Source organism: Ptychodera flava, chromosome 14, assembly GCF_041260155.1.
Source record: "Ptychodera flava strain L36383 chromosome 14, AS_Pfla_20210202, whole genome shotgun sequence".
Classification (NCBI taxonomy): Eukaryota; Metazoa; Hemichordata; class Enteropneusta; family Ptychoderidae; genus Ptychodera; species Ptychodera flava.
The window spans coordinates 25108247-25130779 of record NC_091941.1 but is presented as its reverse complement, the minus strand read 5'-3'; the positions used below and the strand labels follow the sequence as shown (position 1 = coordinate 25130779).

At 42.8% G+C, this 22533-nt stretch overlaps 1 protein-coding gene across 1 annotated transcript in view; it reads right to left on the bottom strand.

Annotated features, from left to right (window-relative positions):
- Positions 1-1011: 1011 nt before the first annotated feature.
- Positions 1012-22533, bottom strand: part of LOC139149884 (muscarinic acetylcholine receptor M1-like) — a 43886-nt gene continuing 22364 nt past the window's right edge. The window contains 2 exon segments of the mRNA XM_070721895.1: positions 1012-3690; positions 3693-3966. Of these exon segments, the coding sequence (XP_070577996.1) occupies positions 2081-3690; positions 3693-3966 (1884 nt within the window). The 3' untranslated portion in view covers positions 1012-2080.

Genomic DNA, 22533 nt, shown 5'->3' with positions numbered 1-22533 from the left:
CCCCTCAGATTGCGCTTTTAAACACATCAATTTCTCAAAATTTTCGATTCGAGAGGGGGGACCCCTCTCGTGCTCTCCCCTGGGGTGTTCTAACAGTTTTACTCAATAAAAAATTAAAAACACCTCTCAGATTGTACCAGACTACACCATTGCATACATCAATTTCTCGAAATTTTCCATGCAAGGTAGGGGACAGCCCCCTCTGACACTTTCCCCTAAAACTCTCGCGTGTTCTCCCCATGTACTTTCAGATTCTGCCCAGTCAGATATCCTAGTGAAAACCCTGTGATGATACCCATCCAAATTAAACAATACTATATGGTTGGACACTGGCTATAGCGTGAGCTTTAATATCTGTATTTTGTTGTTACTTTGAATTTAATTTTGTTGGTTTCACCTTTTTCAACCGTCATGAGATAACCGATAATAATCTACAAGCAAGGTACATCAGGAATTGAAAGGTTTTTACTATTGCTGTATTTATGTCAATTTTACAAATACATGTATCGGTATTAACTTTTGAAAGTAGGGGGTAAGTCAAAATTTCTGAGTTAGAGAGGGGGTACTCAAATTCATCATGGTTGGGAAGGGGGTAACTCGAAATTTCAGAGTTTCCGATGAAATTCCTCCGACCCCCAGGCCGTAAATAATGACGGCTCCCTTACATCTTTCAAGTATGTACATGGCTGAAAATGAAATTTGCATACCAATTTTGCATACAGGCTCTCATTGGCTGATATTCAACATGGATGTTTTCCGTATCATCGCCATTCACCTCATCCAGCGGAGGGGGTCTCAATTTGAAAGCCATGGTGGTGTATATTTTTCACATTTAACTGGTGAAGAATTTTTTTTTATTTGACAAGCCAAGTTGGTTAGTATGTAAAGTAAATCATATTTCTATGGTATAATCATGTAGCTCTTCCACAAGATCGCTCTTCCAAAAATATGGAAGCGTTGTGTTGACACAATCTCTTCAAATACTTCTCCGAAAAAATAATTCTAAATAAATACAATTATTCAAACAATTTTATTTTAATAAGAATGTAAATATCAAAATATTAAAGTCAAAACGTGTGTCCTTTTTTACCAAGAAATGTGACTCTTGATGCAGCTTCTGAAAATTTTGAAAATTGGTCAACAGGATAAGTCGGAGTATGGCACCGCCATGATGCTTCCTGATTATAAGTCTCTGAAGATTTCAGTCGTTTACACAACTATTGGATAAGACCATAGTTAGTCATAAATGAAGAAATCTGTAAAGCCATCGCTTGCGAAATGATAATATACGTGCCGAACGTCACATGCCTAAGAAAAATGTTTTTACTGAACAGAAAATGCTTAATTTGAAGCTTTTTACCAAATTTACAACATTGACAGGTTTCAGTAAACCTGTGTGGGGCCGCTCTGATAAATGTTCTCTCATTGAGAATATTATATATATATATATATATATATATATATATATATATATATATATATATGTATGTATGTATTTATCGGTGGGACTTTCCGATCATGAGATAGATAATATTATGTGAAGGGTAGTGTTTCTTAGACCATAGTCGTGGAGAGTTTCCGAGTGCAACCAGGAGGCAAAATCGTACGACATCGTCGTAAAACCGCACGGGGAGTTGTCGAAAACATGATTTGTATTGTAAGGGTTGAAACTGAACCCATAAAAAATTATGAGTAATCGTGATTCCAATGCGTTGAAAACCTCCTTCTATATAGGATAATCGTTTTACTCAGCAATCTGGGATCCGATAGAAACCAAGGTCACCATTCTCTTGTTATTGGCTGTAAATTAAGCTTTTTGTATTATTTGTATTAAAACTCTACAAGGAATTACACATTTGTAAAAGTTGATTGTGATCTTGAATGTAAGTGTCCGATAAAAATCGTCTTTCGCTGTGCTTTGGAAGTTTGCACAAACCGAAGTTCCTTTCGATTCTGTCGGTACAAAAGTACGATCCACGTACTCGGTTTTTCGCGTAGTCGCGCGTGATAGCCATTTAAAATCGCGCTTCAGTCTCCTTTCATGCTGTCTTAGGCGCAACCTCGTTGCTAGGAGAGCCGTTTACTGAGAAGTTAAAGCTGAGGCCTTGTTGGCATTAGTTGAACGTCTCGACGAGGAGCTGTTCGACTTCTGAAAGTACGGCCGATACATCGGCTTCTTGACCTTCCTCTTGAAACGGCATGTCAGGATCCTCTGGAAGGACTTGCGAAAGTTGACGTTGCAGAGCGCGTAGCAGAATGGGTTGACGGTACTGTTAATGTAGCACAGCCAATAAGCAATGTTCCACAGAGTTGTGTTGTTATAAATTGTACTGTAAAAGGCCCCAATTACTACAATTGTACTGTACAAACTCCACGTCAAAATGAAAGCCAACAGAATCGCCGTCAGTGTTCTCGCCGCCTTCTTTTCCCTGACGAGCTGTAATTTTTTCCTCTTGGCGACGTTTTCCCGCGCTTTGTGGGCCATTCTGTTGACGACAGAAATTGTACTTATCGATGTTACCCGAGGTGCTTGTCGCTTGGCTGGACTATCATTGGCGTCGCTGCACACACTAGAAAGCGAACCTAATCGGAGTCGTTTATCTTGCGCTGCTATCGAATTGACTCTAGTCCCCGGACTGTCACTTATGTAAACGGGATCTACTAAGCGCCTCTCCGATCTTCCCGATATGGCGGGGTTAACCCGAGCAGCTCGTCGATCGCCGCTCGTCGTTGGAACATGGCGGTGTTTGCCGTCGCTGTCTTGCACCAATATGGTGGGCGTTTTAGGAGAATCTTCTATCAGTGTTATCTTAGCTTGCGACTCCTCCTCTGAGGAGCTTTCGTCCGTGTCCGGTAATTTTATCAAAATTGTGTAAAGAGAAGCAGCGAATGAATTTTCGGCTTTTTTAGCAGTGGAAGAATTAGAAATGAAGTCTGGTGATCCGTTTCGGCTGGGCCTGGGCGTGGACGACGGCGATATCAAATGATGATTGTGCATGCGCAATGAAGACGACGCAGAATGAAGCGGCGAAGCCGGCCCGTCGCTACTATCCTCGTATTCGTATTCCCCGCCTAAATCACTAATTCGGCAGCAACTGCAACACACAAAGCGCCTTATCGTCGACGGCGGATTCGCTTCCTCAAAATCGCAAGTCTCATCATCTTTTTGCGGTTTCGTAAGACTGTCGATCTCGTGAGGCTCAGCCTCGATCGACGACTTCCGCTTGACTTTCGCCTTCCGCCTTTTCTGCTCGCACCCACCCTGCAGCTTTCCCAGGTCCCGCGACCGCTTTTCTGTTTCCCGCCAAATCCGATAGTACAAAACACTCATAATAATCACTGGGATGTAAAAAGCTATACATATCGTGATGATCGTGATGGAAGCCTCGTCGTACAGAAACTGGATGTAGCACTGGTCGTGCGGTACTGTCCTGGCACCGCGTATAAACGGCCAACTGATTATGAAAGGCGGCCACAGTACAATTGAAATGGCCCAAGCTGCCGCGATCATAAGTATTGCTTTCCTACCGGTTCTGCTGGTCCTGTAGGTCAAAGGTCGCGTAATTGAAAAGTATCTGTCAAAGCAGATGACACACAGATTCATAACAGAGGCGTTGCACGCACAGTAGTCTACGGAGAGCCAGATATCGCAGATCACCGGTCCCAGCGTCCAGCTGCCCTTCACGATGCTACCGTGAAGAGGGGCATCGAAATCACGCCGATTATGATGTCGGCCGACGCCAGACTGAGGAGGAAATAGTTGCTGACGGTTTGCAGGTTCTTATCCATCTTGAAGGACATCCAAACCATCACATTGCCGCCGAATGTGATGAACGACAGCAGCGCACCGATGAAAATGATGAAGACAGAGGCTACCACTCCGAGTGGTTGGGCTTCCGGCGAGGTAGTGTTCGTGCTGTTTGAAAAGTTCCCAAAACTTTGGTTGAAATCTTCCATTCTATGTCCCTATAAATGAAAAAAGGAGAGGCAAAAATGAGAACTCGAGAAAAAAATGCGTTTATCTGACAAATGAACGAAAGGCTCGCATAATACTCGTCCACAAATACCTGTAGAACAAACAAACAAACAAACAAACAAACAATAACCAATTTGGAAAGAGAGAGTTCGGAATTTCCCGGCAATAGGCCGTGGTGCAATCGAGAGTGCTTTCGAAGATGGTCACCGATAGCTTAAGGAAGAAGACATTCCGTTAGAAGACTAAATAGAGCAAAGCAAGTCAACGCAACGACAACATCTGGTATGACTCATACTGCTGGCAACTGACAGCAAGTTCCAGATAGGTTGCAAGTACTTTTCATGTCGTGCACAAAGGGAATTAGGTGTGTTTTGGCGGGAAGTGGGGATTAGATGCAAGGTGCAAACGATAGAACAATCGGTGACGTTGGTCCATTGCCGTGCGGGGTGATGCCAACACCACTCAAAGAACGCTCCGATTCAAGTTTCTCGCGGCGATATATCGAATGGAAACGACGGCCAAAGAATGCAGAGTACTTGAGCGTCGCGAAGAAATATGTGCAAACTAAAAATAAATTCAGTCTGCGGTCAATACGCTCAAAACAACATAACGCGACGTTCTTCAAATAACAATAGTTGGTCGGTTTGAGACGAGCCCAAGTCTGTGTTTGCATAACAAATAAGAGGTATATTAAAAAAAAACTGCAATTACAGTCTATTTAAAGACGCCGCTGAAATATAAAAGAGATGACTCGGTCGGGAGGGGAGGGGAGGCCGTGACACGCTCTTCTCGTCGAAGACGCCACGGCAAAATGGCAAGAGTTAATTAGATACAGAAAAACCAACTCAGAACTTATTAATCAAAAGGCATTTTGCCATACGGAAAATGTTATGGTGACGGGATAATTAATCACGCCTGTAGTGCCTCTTCGGTGTTCCATACACCACTCGATCGTTATTTGGAGGGTTGAAGTTATAGTGAGCGACAGCGTGACGCAATGGACGTATTTAACCCCTGTACTTAAATAGGACAAATTACGGCGAAGCAAATTGGCCCCATCAAAAAGCGTTCACTCGATATGAATATGGATGTCTGGGTAATGCGGCGATTTGCCAGGCGTATCTTTCAAGGAAGGGGAGCGTGATGGCAGGGTCGGTTGCCAGAGAGACCAGGCGTGCACCATATTTCCTTCCATTTTTCATGCACTGAGGTGTGATTCTGATAGGCGTCGGTATGTTAGGGCTTTTATTCATATCGTGTTGGCTTCATGCCCTTTATCGTGCACTGTGTCGGAGTTATTGTCTGGTGGGTGTTTATGCGATGTTCGTGCCAACCTAATCCATTGTTACCCCGTCGGTGGGGGTCCCGCAGGAAATGACCGCCTTCGTTTTCTCTCTGTGTGTGTATGCGATCGCAAAGTAATCGCATACCAATACTGGCCTGGTCATCCGTCACGAAGCAGTATAATTACCAACATCAATAACATGTCAGACGTTACCAAACTGAAGACATTTATGTTACTCTCCCGCCATATTACGGGCGGGCAGACGGACTTTTATCCAATGGCGCAAGGTGGCTAAACTATTATATCTCGTTCTATGAAACTGCTGCAGATGCTGATATAATCAGTGGGGAATCTCCATGCTATCGAATACAGTACTCCAGTGGTTGTATCGTATTTTATTGCAGTTTCATAAATATAACGGTGCGCATTAAAATAATGGTGGATTGTAAATATGCATGATATTCTTAAATAAACAAGCGAATCCCCCGATGGCCAAGTGCAATAAACTGATAGCAGTGATAGCGATCTGCAAATACCGCAAATTTAATATCTTGAATGTACCTTTTCCCGTTTTTATCGGACTAGGCCGTTTATAACTCCCGAGGGCAGTTTTAAATGCCTTTCTGTTACACCGATGCGGTCGATCAGGGCACTTATTGTCGCTCCATCAATGTCGGCGACACAGGTTTCCTTTCAGAGAAAGAAAATTACTCCTTATAGACTCCGCTGCAATTTTCCCATCGAAAGCACTGGAACGCCCGACCCTATACGGTGAGTCAGTGGAGAAAGTCCGTGAACGGGAGGTGTGATTTTGTAGCTTTCAAGAGTTGTGATTTTGTAGGTTTTTTACATCAGTATCACAGTGGTGTGGCCATCGTTTGGCGGACAAAGGCTTAGTGCTGCAGTCGATTGAAGGAACGGCCCACTAAGTATAGAATTAAGTACACAACAAACGAGGGAACAAATGATATATTGTGAGAAGACCGTTGGTCAATATCCGACGGCGGCGGTTAACCCGGAGCTTTTCTGAAGGCAATCAGCTCTAAATGGGTCCGCGATATTGTTTGCAGAGTTCGATTTTGTTGGTCGTTGGCTTTGATCAATGATTGGTCAGCGTCATTTTATTAGGTTCACCATTGGCAAGCACACATCACGGTGAAGCTGGTGCGACGGTGACGAATGAAAGTTAATTAATTGCAAGTCATAGTAGCGTGCAAGCTTTGAGGCGTCAACAATCGTTAAAAAAAGAACAACCACCAGTCAACGAACAAAAGCGTGTGTCAACAAACACACGGGTACACACATTAGACAATGCGCTTTCTTCTCTCGACAAAAGGCGTAATGTTAGCAAAATGAGCGTAGCTATGTACAAGTGGGGCGAGATCGTTGGCGACCCCCCACGAACCACGGACCAAAGCAGCGCTGTACTGACCAGATATTTTAGGGACAAGTCCCAAATAGCTCTTTAATGTTTTAAGTCAAACACACACCTTCTTTGAAGTTAACATCGCATAAAAATTCGGAATTTCACCCCACACAAAGTGTTTACCGCTAGACAAACCTGGCAACAACAACAACAACAACTGCATTCGTTTCCAAAAGATGTCGTTCGAGCCATTTCACTCATGTTGTCACGCCGTGTCAACGATCGCCTCCAATTTGCCCTCAGGTGACCCTTCGTTATACTCGTTTGCCCCCTCTTTCTACTCCCGCCCTCTTTCCACCACGTTTCCAGACAAATCTGTTCCTGGCCTGAGACATGAGAACAGGTTGCACTGAAGATGAGGGAGTGAACTTCTAACACGCAAAACGACAATATCTCTAAAGGATAACTGATCGAAGAGTCCATTTCACGATCAGTCTGCAAAAAGTTTCAACGTTGGGTAATCAGCTTGAGAACAGTACATTTGCCCTAATTGTTTCGGATAAATTTATAACGGAAAAGGTTACACATTATATAATTCCCCCTCCCCTCCCCCCACTCACGTTGAGTACACGCTGCATGTCCAGTGGTGACCGTAAAAATTAAATAGGGAGACCTTGGGGCTGAAGAGATTTATTTTTTTCCTCGAAATTATGTATTGTTATGATCAGTGTAGTAGAAAATAAAAACTACACAACACAGCCGCGCTAACGGGCACAATACAGGGTGATAAAAGTACTGCGTGGATTTTACAAAATACTTATGGCGAATCGTTGGGTTTTATTGCCGATTGATATTGGATCGAGACTGCGCGTCGTCATTTCAGTTAGTCGGTTTTTCTCCGCGCTACCTGTCAACACCGATGGAATTTACAACTTTGCTGGACGCAATTGCGACCGTATCGCGAATCTTTTATAGCCGCGCGACGAAATGTCATCGCGTTGCCGGCATGCCCAAGAAATCACGCGTGAGAGAACATAATAGAGCGAACTCCCGTGTATATTTAAACGGTGTGTGTGGCTTCATGCGTGTGTCCCATTCTCTCCCTCTCGTTCTGAGTGTATGTGTTTGCGTGTGTGCACTAGCTGCGCAAATATTATCGCATGGAGACAATGATTTAAACTTAAAGAGGCGTGCAAGTACAAACATCACGGTGTCTAACAGGAGACAACACCGATCTTTAAATCGATCTTTGGATCTCTCTCGCGTACGCTTTCCAACACGGTACAGTATTTAATAGACCGTCCGTCCGCGATCGCCTGTGCGATCCACAGCAAGAATAAAATCTATTTGCGTAATTTGGTAGCACGGACGACGGCAGATTATGCCGAGCGAGTTCTATAACCACTCACCTTCTCTAGCCCGTCCCTCCGACACCATTTATTACCGACGTGACCGATACGTCTCGTAACAATCCCGGCAGCACGTTTCGGAACATTTCCACTCGACGAGCGTCACGGCGACTACACTATGTACCACATCCTTACTGACATTACTATGCGCTGACGCAGGCTCGACTATTAAAATCTGCCAAGTTTTTCTGCGCACTCTCAGTTCAAACTTCCACTATCGTCGGCGTATTTTTTTTTCTCTCTCTCTCCCTCTCTTTCTTCAAATCGATAATCGCTGCGTTTCAAAGCACGCCCCTTTTCAACTACCGGATATCGGAAAGAGAAAACTGTTTTTTCTTAGCGCTCAAGTCGAGCTCATTTGGCAAAAGATTGAGGGGAAGAAACCTTACAGTTTTCAGTCGCTCATAATGAAGTTATCGCGTGAATGACGGAAAGATTCGCCGTTGATGATCTTTAAGTACGTTATATTACGGCGACAGACAACGTAAATACTATTGCCGTAAAAATGAAAATTAAAAAAAAATCGCTTAGACGGATGGTGGGAAACGATTAATTCGCGACGTGTCACATCTTCGCCGTAATTTGGCGCCGGCAATACAAACCATAAGTACATTCAGTAGCGGAGCTCTAAGCTGGCAATGACAATCGACAAATGTTGACAAACACACTTACGGCACGAACTGAAACAGATATATGGGTATGTATGTGCGTTTGTGTGTGGTGCAATTTGACCCATGGCACGATTTCAATAAAAAACAACAACGAGAAACCCGACCTATTGAACAAGCAGATGGGGACCTAACGGAAATATATACCCAGACACAAACTATATGCATATGTTAGAAGGCTTTTTTAACAAGCACTGGAGTTTGTGCCATACCGCGTCGTCATTCCGGCATGCCACCTTTGTTATTGTTATATGAACTCAATGATATACTTTAATAAGTTAAATAAACACTGCCCGACCAAAATGTGTTTGTACTGCCGTGCGGAATTTTGTCGGGGAAGCGCGACGTGCGCCCGGTTGAAACCTAATATAGCACTTATCGATTCGCTGGGTGCCAGTATACAATGCAAAAATCGATGTCTAACGAAAAAAAATCCGGAAAAATATACTTTTCGACGGATTGTGGAGGGATTCAGATGCGGCGGGCAAACTTTTATCGGATAATATCATTTTCCCTTTCATCGCAGCAGACAGTCATCCGTCAGGTTGGCTTATAAGATGTGGAATGCATGTAAGAGCACAGGTGTCTTATGTCCATTTCAGCGCGTAAGCTGTCAATCATTTGGCTGAGAAGTATTTTCTTCCCTCTCGGCTCGACGTGACAGTTATTGCCTGTACGCGACACTTCATCACACATTTCAAGAGTGTATACTGCGAGTTGTGCATTGGCGTTAATCGTTCATCGTTGCCAGGTGTACATGCACAGACGCAAACACACGAAAACGACTCGGAAAGAAACGAGAAAAAAAAAGGAAAATGACAGATGTTGCGGACAAGGCGCGCTGTCATGGATCATAATTGACCTTTGAACCTCGAGTCACTGAAAGATTGTATACGGCAAGTGGTAACCATGTCAACGCGAACAATTGCTAACGACATTAACAAGCACCCGCCTGTGAAATTGAACCAATTTACTTTCGATCGCGGTAACTATTTGCAAACACTGGAAACGCAGCCAATGGGCTTCATAACACGGCGCCACTGATGCCGTCAAGCTCGCTGAGATATTGATGGTATCATTCCACCGTACAGCTTTCACACACACACAAATAAGGGCGTCCTTGTTTAGCCAAAAGTATCATGACACTCCCTCCGATGTCGAGTAAAAGTATGCGTCGACGATCAGAGTTTAAATCAGCAGAATACGCTCATTTCGCTGGTCTATCCATGAAGGCAGTTAGGGCAGTGTCGGCATATCCTCAAACAAGCTTTGATTTAAAAGTACGAACCGCAACAGTCGACTACATTTGCACCATGACTAGTTCGGAATTTAGGACTTAGAGTCAATCCGATCTACTCATAAATTTGCTCTTCAGATTTCATTTTTGGAGTCTCGCATTTTTCAGCCACTTGCTTACGGTAATTAATTTAGACGCTTCGACTTGTTGCCATGGTAACTGTAAAGCTTTCGGCAACCCCCGTCACACGTAGACGAATGACGATCCGATTAATAATTGCGGAAATATGCAAAACTAGGAAAATACCTATAGTTTACCAAAAAAAAAAATGATAGGTTGATAAATGAAACGGGAAACTGCTTCAACCTCTCTGCGTAATCTTTCACCATAATCTTGAAACGCTCCCGTCTGAGTCTCGTTTGCAGACTATTTCAAGTGAACTACGAGCGGAAGATCTCCTTTACTCATTACAAAAGCCGAGAATCTGACCTACGGCGTGTTCGACAGATGCTGTAACTTTTCTTCAAATAAACTCCGGCGCTTTCCTTCAATTGACTCTATTAATTTTTCATGTTTCCCGAACGCCCTAGCGCTCGGGGTCTGCTCTGTGGTACAGCGCCCCCATGCGGCGATTAAATTAGCGGGTCGCCATTTTACAGACCTATTTCGGGCGACTCGAACTTTTGCGGTATTGCAATTACTATACACTTAACGATCGATGCAAAACGATCGCCAAGATCACGCACGCAAGCAATATATTTTTACCCAGGGATCTGAATCAAGTCACAGTATCGTCTCGTCAGATGACGACGATAATAAGTATTCATTTGCGGCAAATTTCTTTTTTATGCGCTGGATAAATAATATTCAAAGGGAAAGACACTGAAGTGACACGCGAGACGCGACCAGCGATTCAATTAACGTATACTAGAACCAGTGCAATATAAAACCGCTGTATGATTACTTCAGTTATCTTTGTATAATGCTCTCTGTGAGCGGTGATAAGAAAAAAACCCAGATACATCTGAGTAATGCGAACATCTTGTCAGTGGATCATGGATCACGTGACACACTAACATCTCCGTTAGATTATTGAACTTGGATTTATTTCCTTTTTTAAAATTGTGCCGATAAATACAGTGTCTTCTTCCTACTTCTAAAAAAAATTACGCCGAACTGACTGCTTTTTGTTCAACTTGTCAACCCGGCCAGGCCTTTGCGGCCTGCATATTTATCATGATCTCTAAAGTTGTTGCTGGCCACCTGAACAGAATTTTAGTCTAGAATTCATAGTGTGCATACTTGTATTTCAACATAGTCTAGGACGGATAAGCAGAACATGCATTTGTTTTATGGAACGAAAAGTAATGAAAAATGAATCTAATATAACAGCTACTGTCTCTCTATTTTTTATGAATTCTTGCTGCACTCAATGCAAAAACAACATCTTCTATCGAGAAAGTTGTCCGATACACAGTTGGCAAGTAAGAAAATTATTATACCAGCTTATTATTGTCTGTGTCCCTGTCTGACTTAAACTTTGTTTTCGGTGGTCTGGACTGTGTGGATAATTTCTCCAGATCTCCACTATCTTAATGCTCGGTCTTTTCTGGGTCTCTTAAAAGTTTCCTACCGGAAGCACCTCTGCCCGTCTACACCTGCATATATTACGCCTGGCTGAAAAACGTGTACCCTAATCTCTCTCCGTGTGTCTCCATTGAAATCTTATGGACAGTGTGTCACAACTAGGCACTGCATTGTGACACCCCGACCGAGGCGAGGCATCTACCCAGTCCTCTCACTCGCGATCCCTGAAGCCTCATAGCTACTACGCAGCGCTGTGTATTCAATATATAGCCCGAGAAATTTGCATACACATGACGTTATGCCGCCACCCTGGGGGCTCTCTACCTCGTGCAAATGAGTGCAAGTGGAGTGATTTTCAACGGATGATAGAGAAGTATGACGTGTTTCTCGAAAGCGGTTGCCGAGCAACACAACTTCCGAGCTTTACCTTTCGGTGTATTGGGGCCGCAGTTCCACAACGCCAGTCGATGCTAGTATGTCAGCATTTAGGCGCGACTTGTGGCACATAAAATGGAACTCTGTGACCTGTTATCGCCATGATTACGTACATAGTTTTCCTAAGCCTTAAAAAGGCCACTCATCAGTACAACAACGAGACTAACCTGGCTCCTCGTCGACAGATCGACAAGAATTTTTCGAATTGTGTCCGGGGAAAAAAGAGAACGTTATAAAATCTATGGAGCGCTGCGGTTCGCTGTATGGGACTAGACCTGACGACCTCAGCCGAATTGAATTAATATATCAAGGGCTTAAAAACACGCGTCAAGCGTAGGCTAGTAATGAAAGAACCACGGCGTATACATTCGGGCGGCGCGAGAAAAATAATCCTCGCTCCCTGATGTCATCACTATTAAAACGGCCAACGCTTACAATTTAGCCTGACAGTTGGGCGGTAATAAATAAAAAAAGATTTAGAGTTTAGCGTTGAATATCGTTTGTATATCCAAACAGCAGCTGGGCATAAGATTGGAGTTAGGAAAATGGTTTTGCTGAACTCTACGTATCCATCAAAGTCGGCTTGTTCTATGCGCATGCGTGCTCTCTTACCTGTATAGTCGTGGTACTTTACAGTAAAAGGCGAATATATATATATTATATATATATATATATATATATATAATATCTTGGGGGTTTCTATGAATTGGTACTGTAAAAAGACTGCAATTTGAATACCTGATTTCACTTGAAGGGCCAGTAGCTGTATCTTTTGGTAACTTTTGGTGATCTTATACTTATCATTTTTGTTTTACATATCAATTGCAGTTTCTTGTTCTTCCAACAAAAGCTCTTGAGATGCAGAGTATTAGCTTGCCAAGTAAACCCGTACATGTGTTAATTGACTGTGTTGTCATTGTTTACAAGTGAATTATGGTCCGGACTAGAAAATAACGGTACACGTGTAGACGCTGTGGTGACAAACTGGATAGTCGGTGTTTCGACATGCTTTTGGGAAGCGCAATAATATGCGAAACAAAAACAGTGTGAAAAATCATCAAAAGTTAGAGTTGTTGGCTCTTTGATATCATTTAAATGTTTTTAAGTGCCAGAGAGAAATTAAGATCATTTGGCGACTGGCGCAAAATACAGTAACAAACATCATGGAAAGAAGGGGGGGGGTCGGGACGCAATTATTTGATGAACAGATATCATTTTAGAAGCCCCTCCTTCTGACTAGGGTTGAAATTTTGAAAAGTCCCTTTTAGTGGTAGCACGTTACGGTATTTCATGGACAATTTATTCTCGACTTGTTGAGGTCACACGTGCTTGAGGGCCAAAGTTCGTATTATGAACCACAGCATCACATCTTTCGGGTCGTGTGCATGTTATATACCAGTTTCGAATATCAGGTATACATCAATTATTCGGTAAACTATCACCAGTGTTTGCCGGCGGCGTTCTGGTGGTTTACTCCAAAACAAAATGTTTGGTCATATAGTGCTTTCTTTTTTAACAAAATGCCTCGCACATGCGCAAACGCATCAAAAACGAAATAGGATCAACTTTTGCTCTGATTTCCCCCCTGACGCTGCAAGGGAACAGCTCCGTAACATATAGGTACTGCTACAGGAGTAGAGTCATTTCGATCTTGGACGAGACACGACTGCTAAAAGCCAACAGCTTATGCGTAATCACAGCCGCTCACTACAGAATAATACGGCGAAGAATTAAAACAATTGAAAGTCAAGTCCTGGGTGTTACATTTTTCGCGCCAGACAGGCAGGCCTTTCGCAAGCTGACATCGTTTACAGAGTGCGTTCGTGTGGATGTTCTTGACACATTCTCTGGCTAATACGCTAAATTTCGACGACGATTTTATGAGTGAAGGTCTTTTAAAGCGTCTGCACTTATTTTTCCATCCGTCTCTCTCATGTATATACGTGGTCATCTGCGATTAATTTTATTCAACCTTGTGGCTATAGTGAAGGGCCAAAAACCTACTATGCGTTCAGTAAAACTGATAAAAGAATATCGCACTGAATACTGGCGCTCATTGGGAAAGGGTAACGGGGCTCTCAAAATTATACGCTCACGCTGCCGAATGCGCGCCCGCGCGCATCTACGAGATTGACAGACTTAAAAGTCCCAATTTGACGACACAAGTCCAATTGAAAGAGATTATCGCTTTTCAGCCGCCGATTTGCATGAAAGCTCCGATTATGCTGCAATCTGAGGCTGATGGGTTTATTTAAAAGCCCATAGATGAAATCGATGGAGTAGTAGAAGAAGTGTAGAGAACTAGGTCAAGTGTGCTCGGAATGCGTCCGATGGGTAGGCTGCTGCACTATTTCAAACCGAGTCAAATTCCATCGTTTTGGAAGGGCGGGCTAGAAGGAAGCGACGAACAGCGTCGGTACGCTTGCAAAATACAAACTAAAGGAGCGAATCCATACAGAAGCTGTAAATTGTCTCAGAAAGCGCTTTCCGAAACAAAAAATATGCATTTATCTCGCAATTACGCAGCTGTTGCGAGAAAGGTAAAATGTTGCGCGCCAACATAGCAAAAATGCCATCGTTATAAAAGATGAGCTTAACTTTACGATGATGGCTTTGACGCGGGAAGAAAGAAGGCCCGACTCAGTTTCAACGCTTGCTGTTGTTTGCTGATTTGTAGGTGTAGGAGTTTGAACAATGCTTATGATGTTCTACATCCACGGGCGAATATAATTGTACTGTCCATTAACTCTATGAAAATTATACTTTCGGTACAAATAAGAATCCAGAAGCGGTCGCTTGGGATTTCTTTCTGTGAATTTGTCTACAGCATTTGACTCTCGTATATTCAGATTTTGCATCAATTGAAAGACGTTTGTAAGCTTACGATTAGAATAAATTAAAGTTCTGCTCAAGATTGATAATGAAAGTTGAAGCTCATGGCATGAACATGGACATGAACATGAACATGAACATGCGTACGCAGTCACTTTGTTATACTATTTTTGCGGGGCTAAGACCAAAGGAAAGGTGGAAAGTTTGAAAACATTTCTGGTTATTGCGGGACTTTGCTTCTTTTTTGTTGGAAAAATGTTCATACGTTATAGCGTACTTAAAATAGGTCGGGTAAACGCCGCCAGGACACACGTACATTTGTTTCTTTAGCTTATCATTCCACGTTGTCACTATGACGACGTGACCAACAAAAATACATGTTTTGCACATTGCATGTCCCAGGCTCGTGCGCACATCTGCCTCTAATTCTCCGACTGCGACTCCCATTTGGTACTTGTTCGCTTGTTGTCGCCTGTTTTGACACGGAAATAATGACTTTGAAGCGACCAAATTTGCAGTTACGAAGAAAATCCCCGAGCAGTAGACTAGTTATAGGACGCCGAAAGTGGAGGGATTTTCTGAGTTAGGTTGTTAAAATGCGACACACGAATATTGCAGTGCAAGTAACATTCTCAAAACACGTCCGATGGACCCTAATTCTGACTCCGAAATAGATCTGGGAATAATGCCAGTAAATATCCGAGGCGCGCGCGCAAAGTTTCTTCAAGTTCATCTTGAAGAAACTCTTGAGAATGTATGGTACAAGCAAATGCCAACACTCTACGAGATAGCAGGCTTAAACTGACTTTTAGTCCAAAATGAATTCCTTCGATAGGTGAAATTTTTTATAAAGTTCAGAAGAAATTATGCACCTCTGCATTGGTAGCATACCTATGTTTTATGAAGTGGCGACGAGGCATGCTAATATTGCCTCGGTCGTTCAGTATCACTGTCAGAGCGCAAGTGGTTCAGGTACCCGCTGCTCGCTGACAGTTCATCGGGGACTGCGTGCATGAGCTCGAGGAATCCGAACATCGGAATACGCATTGTTTGTGGCTGCTGTAATGACAAATGACAGTTCAAGCTGCCGTGAAAAGCTGAATACAAAAAAAGGAAATCATTCACTTTGTGGGGAAATATAGCCTAAACAAAAAAATACTGCCTTGCATTAAGGTAGAATGCGTATTGGGGACAGATATTCGGACTTTTAATTTTTTCAATTCTTTTCTGATCTACCACCTGTGGGGTTCATTTAAAGCTCTTGGTGTAAGAAAACTTTTCACCGACTTATTTTTCCGAAATTCGAAAATTTTATTTTTCTCCATGGAATTAACACAGTGATGGCGGCCATTTTGAATTTTAAATATCGGTAAATCTCTGGTTATTTGTTTCTCTAGTACAAAAATTTGCACGGCGACCCCCCCCCCCGATTTTTATTGTTGTTTTTGAATGTGAACGGTCGAAAGATTTCTTAAGGAAATTTTGAGCAAAAGTTACTCCTTCACTTTCGAGGTGCATACTACCTTAGACTAATGCAAAACACTTGGCGCGACAAGGAGAATTTTGACCCGGTTAAGGTTACTTGAAGTAATGGAAGCTGCCTTCACACTCAAGCTGCTACAAGTTACAATTGTCTTGAGATCTTCACATTGATACTACTAATTCTCCATTAGTCACGCGGCTGATAGAAAATTCGTGTCGATAGAATCCTCTTATGAAATTAGCATGACCATTTTTGCCAGCCCTGTACCTTCACAGGAGTTGTTTTTGTCACATTCTGTGTTGGGGAAACATTGTAAAGATGGCTCCTTTGATTGACAGGAGAGGCTAGCACAGCGACACACGATACTATCATTTCAATTTCGGACCCACCAGGTTTTTGCTGTTACTTGCAATAACACTCGTGTTTCCACAGATAAACTTGAACCCGTCGCCCATTATATAGATCTCCCTGTGACAGTAATTGCGACGTTGGAAATCAGGCGCACAGCTCATGTTGGTTGATGGCCCGAAAGGGCACCTGAACTGGGCAGATAGCGGCCGTGATTGAAATTCCGTGTGCCCCTGAAGAGAAGTGTCAGTGCGTCTGGACTCCGGTTGGTGTCGGCTCTGATAACCAGAGCCGAAAGCCAGGAGGGCCGTTAATGGCGGCGTCACTGGGAAAGTCAGAATATTATCTACAAAATTGATGAGGGCGCGTTTTCGCCTCTGGCATGCTGATGAAGTCTGAATTTCCTTTCTCGCTCACCTCGCTTTGCATCATCACAGTTCTCTTGTAATTCTACGCACGTGCGCATGCGCAATGTTTGACAATTTTTTTGTTCTGACGTATATAGTGTTTTAAAAAAACCTGATGAAAATAACGAGGACATTCTTCAAAGAGTAATTTGTCTCGTTTCGAGCCGACTTACTTGGCGGTGGCAGGGTAACGGTCGGGTACTGAGGCATGCTGGTAAAACTATGCCCTTCTCACTCGGTAACCATTGAGATTAAAATCAAATGTAGTGACTGGGTCGTTTTCCTCCTGTTTGCCTTGAGAAAGTTGTCGTGGGTGCTATGTTCGGAACGATCTCCATTCAACTCCCATGATGCTCTCCGTTGTTCGCACCGGCCTCTCTGAGTTGACAGTGACACAGGCTCCAGACCTCTGAGTCTGGCTTTTCATCAGTGCAAGTTCAATGGCGGTGTATTATTATGAGACATTCAACATTGCAATAGAGATCAACAACAGGGGCAAAAAACATGTGCAACAAAGGGGCAGTGTCACTACGTGATCATTTCACGGTTGGAGTATCATTACGGGTTGCATGATTCAATGCCTTTGGACAACAACAGCGACAGTGACCTAGACTCTTGCAGGTCCCAGGTGACCTCGTGACCTTTGACGCGACATTCACTCACACTCCCGGGAGATGTTTCACGTACTTGAAGCGACAAAAGACGGGCGCGGGGGAAAGTTTACGTTGGACCTTATTAGCAATAAATGTGTGTCAACAAAACATTCCACCCATACAGGTGAGGACAGGAACACGAGTCTGCAGACTGCCTTCATCCTCTGCCAGTCTGTAGCACTGGTCACGGGAACAGGAAACCCAAACAAAACTTTATCACGTCGACATGTGGTTTGATTGTTACACACGCAGTGGACGAACAGCGTCTGCTGATCAACAAAGTTGAAATGAATTTTACCACAATAAAGCACTTGGCCATTTTCTTTACCAACGTGAAAGAGTTACTCAAAATAACCAGCTATCAAGAAGTACACATCAATGCCCCATATATTCTTCTTTGCTTTTACATCCTTGAAAAAGCTATGCAATTATCCATGGGTGTGAACTTTCAGGCTTTTAATTTTGTTACTGCTAAGGTAAGGGAAGAGACGATTGATTACACTTTAGCAGGGAGGTTGCGAGCAGTCATTCGCAGTCATCCACCGAAAACTAGGAATCTTTCCGTAGAAGCACAGTCCCTCTGTGGTAGAAGCTAGGGCAAACAATTAGAAAGAAAACGGAATATTTCCGGAGGCGAGAAAAAAATGTGACTTTGGTTGATGCCCCGACTTTGATAACAGCATTACTACTTTTTTCCAGTCTACTTGATCACTCGGAGAGTTTAATTTGAGCATTGGAAATTCTGATCTTAATCTTGTGCTCTGAAAGACGTAAAGAAACACAGTTCTTTGAAAGTGCTCTACCCGTCGGCCTTCCGTGGACTGCTGGGTCTGTGAACACGAGTCGTCCTAATTGCTCATCATGGCCAGCATTTGCTACTAATAACACTTTCAAACCATGGTCCACAATGCCGAGCTTGACTCGAATACTCGTGCGTCCCCCTTGGGAAATCCAACGAGAAACCTTTACATCTGTGTGATCCTCAGGGTCTGACCTCGTCAAAAAAAGTTGCCAAGGTGACGGCTCGGAATTCCCCGTCGAAACCAGTTTTTTTACACCAGTCTGACGGATGAATATTTTCGTTTTCAGTCCAGCGTGTGACTTCCGCACTTTCCTGCGAAACGACTATCGAAGGACGTGTAGTTGTTGCTCGGTTATTTAGGACGTAAAACCCATCCTGGCCATCTTTGGACATTTGGCTATCTTGAATTAGGCGGGAAAAATTATAGAGCGATGTCATCTAACAGCAGTCCATTAATCACTCCATTTGCTTGACATTTTCGACATTGTGGAAAAAAATGTTACACTCTTACATCATTTGAAGCGCGTCCTAATAGAGTTTATCGTGTCACAATCATTGATAATATTTTAGCAATAAATCATTGAAATAGGCGGAGATAACCAATGAGGTTGTACTTTTTAATATTCGCATTTGCGTCATCCAGGGCCATTATCTTCCTGAAGTATCATTGTTAAAATTGAAATGTTTTGCCTATTTCAGTCTTGCTGGCTCCTCACTACGAATGTTAGACAAAGGAGGCTTTCATGTATATCGATAGAGTGCTGGCTTTCAGTTAATATTTACGCATGCGCACCCCTGCTTCTCGGCGAAGACGCCTCTTTTTCACTTCTTTGTAAGCGTGTAACTTATTTACGGGCATAGACGAAACCGATATCAGACGCGACTAAAGGTTGCCTTCCATGACTCGCGAGCCGTGGTAAATTTGCTTCCCAATCGCAGGTGATTTACATGTAAAAACGCTTAAAAAATCGCCCGTCCCACGACCAAATGAGTGAATGTTTTTGAAAACCATACGCACCTGGCGATACTGATTTGAAGAGCACACCGACTTTTGAAAGGCGTTTTTTTTTTGTTTTTTTTGTGCTGAGATGAAAGAATAATGAAGAAACAAATAAGAATAAGTATAGGCGATTGTTATTCGCCAAAATTAAGACTATGCCGAGTGTGACAGTCCTGTACATGGCTGATTCGAACCGGAACAAAAAGTAGCAGACGATTGTTGACAGATATTGCAGTCAGGTGGAAAATAACTGGCGGGTATTAAATCTCATTAGACCAATAGACTAACTTGATACCATTAAAAGAGAAGCCAAATGCCGACAATGGTATCGGCTAGGCTGTACTTTTGTGTACGTATCATTCAAACGAAGTCATTTTCAGATTGAGATAAAGGGAGACAGCCGACGGGCGAACCGGTATAGCAAAAGCTCAAACATGTTTCTATTTTTTAAAAGTAAGGACACCCCGCGGGAAGGAGTACGAAGAGAAACTACGCGTAGCTTAATAGGTCCCGCCACGGGTGTACTTATTTGAAGGGTCAAAATGCAAGGGTCAGGGGCTTGGATTTTCACGACCTGGTCAAAATCAGAAGGAAAATCCTATTAAATAGGGAATGAATATTCGTGCATTCGCAGTAAAATACTTGGACGGGATTTAAGAGTCAAAAAGTCACAGAAATTTCGCTCGCCTTTGCAAAACCGGGTCACTTTCAGACTGCAACGGTACGTGTTGACGCATGGCAGTGTATTATTGTCTTGGCGATCCCCACTTGTGTACAGATCAAAAATGTTCCAAAATTGCGAGCGAATAGCTCTGTTTGAATGCGACATATTTCATATTCCATCGACAAAATTACGCACAAATACCAAGAATTAGAATTAGAACATGGCACACGCGCATATAATTGTCGTGGTAGGCCCTACTCCGACATGAATTGAGGCTCTTCAATTCTGTAAATAAGTGTTGACACCAGCCATATAGGAATTCGTGTACAACACACCGCACACAGTCCTGTTCTGTAGTATACCGATGCGTGAGCGAAATTCGCGGGGATAGAGTGATGATGAGTATTCAAAGTACTGGCGACTCGCAATCCAAGGCGTGAGCGAGCCGAGGTAGTTTTTTAGACTTCCAAGATATAATGTGCTCAGTAGTAAGGGAAAACCCACGAATCTGATCCCAGCTAATACAGGACTTTTCTCTTAAAGGGAGAAATAGCTCACGATAGTGTAATATCGCTTGTAATCTCGTCATCATGTTTGTGTTTCAGAAAGTCGACACGTGCCTTGAATATTTAGTAGAGAAAGGTGGGCTGCTGATAAGTCGACCGACAAATTTGCGCGGGAGCGGGATTTTTTCCCGCGCACTTGTGACGTAAAATGCAGTTGCTGATAAGACATAAAACGGAATCCTAATGGCCGAACATTCAGTGTTTTCCGATCATTTCATAAATAATATTTATCTTTCCAAAAGGAAATACACTCGACAGAGCATTCTGGCCAACTAATGGAAGTGAGTTGATTGTAAAAAGGTTAGGGAAAACAGCGTTTAATCGTTTCAGTATAATTACCTTTGATGTAATTCCCGGTCACTTGAGTAAGATATGTTACATTCTTATGACGTCACTGTGGCGTCGAAAGTGTCCAAAAATAGATATTCTGATTCTTGATACAGGCAACATATAACCGAAAACGGGTGGTCGCCATTTTTATCTCTCAGCGAATTAAAAAGACACCGTTTCAATATAAGGATGTTGCGTGAAAAGTGTATTGGACACTTAAACCTGAAAATTTGACCTTTACAATTTTCATATTTTCTATGAAATGTAAGTAAGATACCCTTTCAACGAATCCCTGGCGTTAGTTCAGTTGTGAGTTTATATTGGATTGTTTTAGATAAACCTCCGTTAGTTGTAACCTTTGATGTACCGTCGCTGCAAAGTATGATTTCTGTAATTCTGTTTGTAAAACAGAATTTCTTGTTCCACTCCCAAAATCATGTGAAAATGCCCAGTTTCAACTTTTCAACACAACATGTGTGTATGCAATTATACTTATGTTGACAACTTAATTCTGGTCCCGACCAGAATTCACTTATGGACGATAAGATTGCAGAATGTGCACAATGCATTGTGGGTGCGCAGCACTTATAATTTGTATTCACACGACGCATGTTGGGAGAAGAAAACACACACTTGCTTTCTGGAACAAATTTTGTGAAATTGCCATCAAAAGTTACAGCGATTGGCCCTTTCAAGAGAAACTGTCAACGCAATGCGGATTCGTAACCGTACTCAATCGGTTGAAAGTGAAGCTGCTACAATTATCAGCGATCTCGAAGTAACCGAAACAAATGAGCAAAACTGAAAAAAAAACAAGCAGGCAAATTGTTTCACGGATATAGGATGACATAATTGGATATATTTGGTGCCGAATATCGGCAAGCGTTTGATGCAACTCACTTCGTAACCTGAGAGAATGATTTATACGTTTCTAGAGAATATCTGTTATTTCGATAACCATTTGACAAATAACTCAGGTTAACATTCCATTTCGCATTTGGAAACACGATATAGACTGGACTTTCCCGCTGTACGATAGCGATGCCAATCATTCGGACCCACACGTTTTCTCGGCCGTCAGAATTTTGCCGTGTTTGCTTGTTTAATTTTGCGTCAATGAATAGCGTGTCAGTGGCTATTAGTCGCGCGTCACTTGGTCAGTGCCAAGCGCACTGTTTGCGACCACTCCTCCTTCCCTTAGGGCCTAAAGGTAGAATGCGCCCTCGGGGAGAGATAGTCGGACTCTCAAACTTTACAATATTCTTTTGTCTTACCACTTGGGGCGGGCGGGGGGGGGCTCATTTTTGAAGGTAATGGAGTAAATACAGTTTTCGCCGGTTTAGTTCTGTGGAAATCGGGAATTTTTTCCCCCATAAACACAGGGATGTCAGCCATTTTGAATTTCTATAGTCGGTAAATATTGGATGATTTGCCTCTCTAGTAGAAAATGACCCCCGATTTTTCTTCCAGATTTCGAAAGGGATT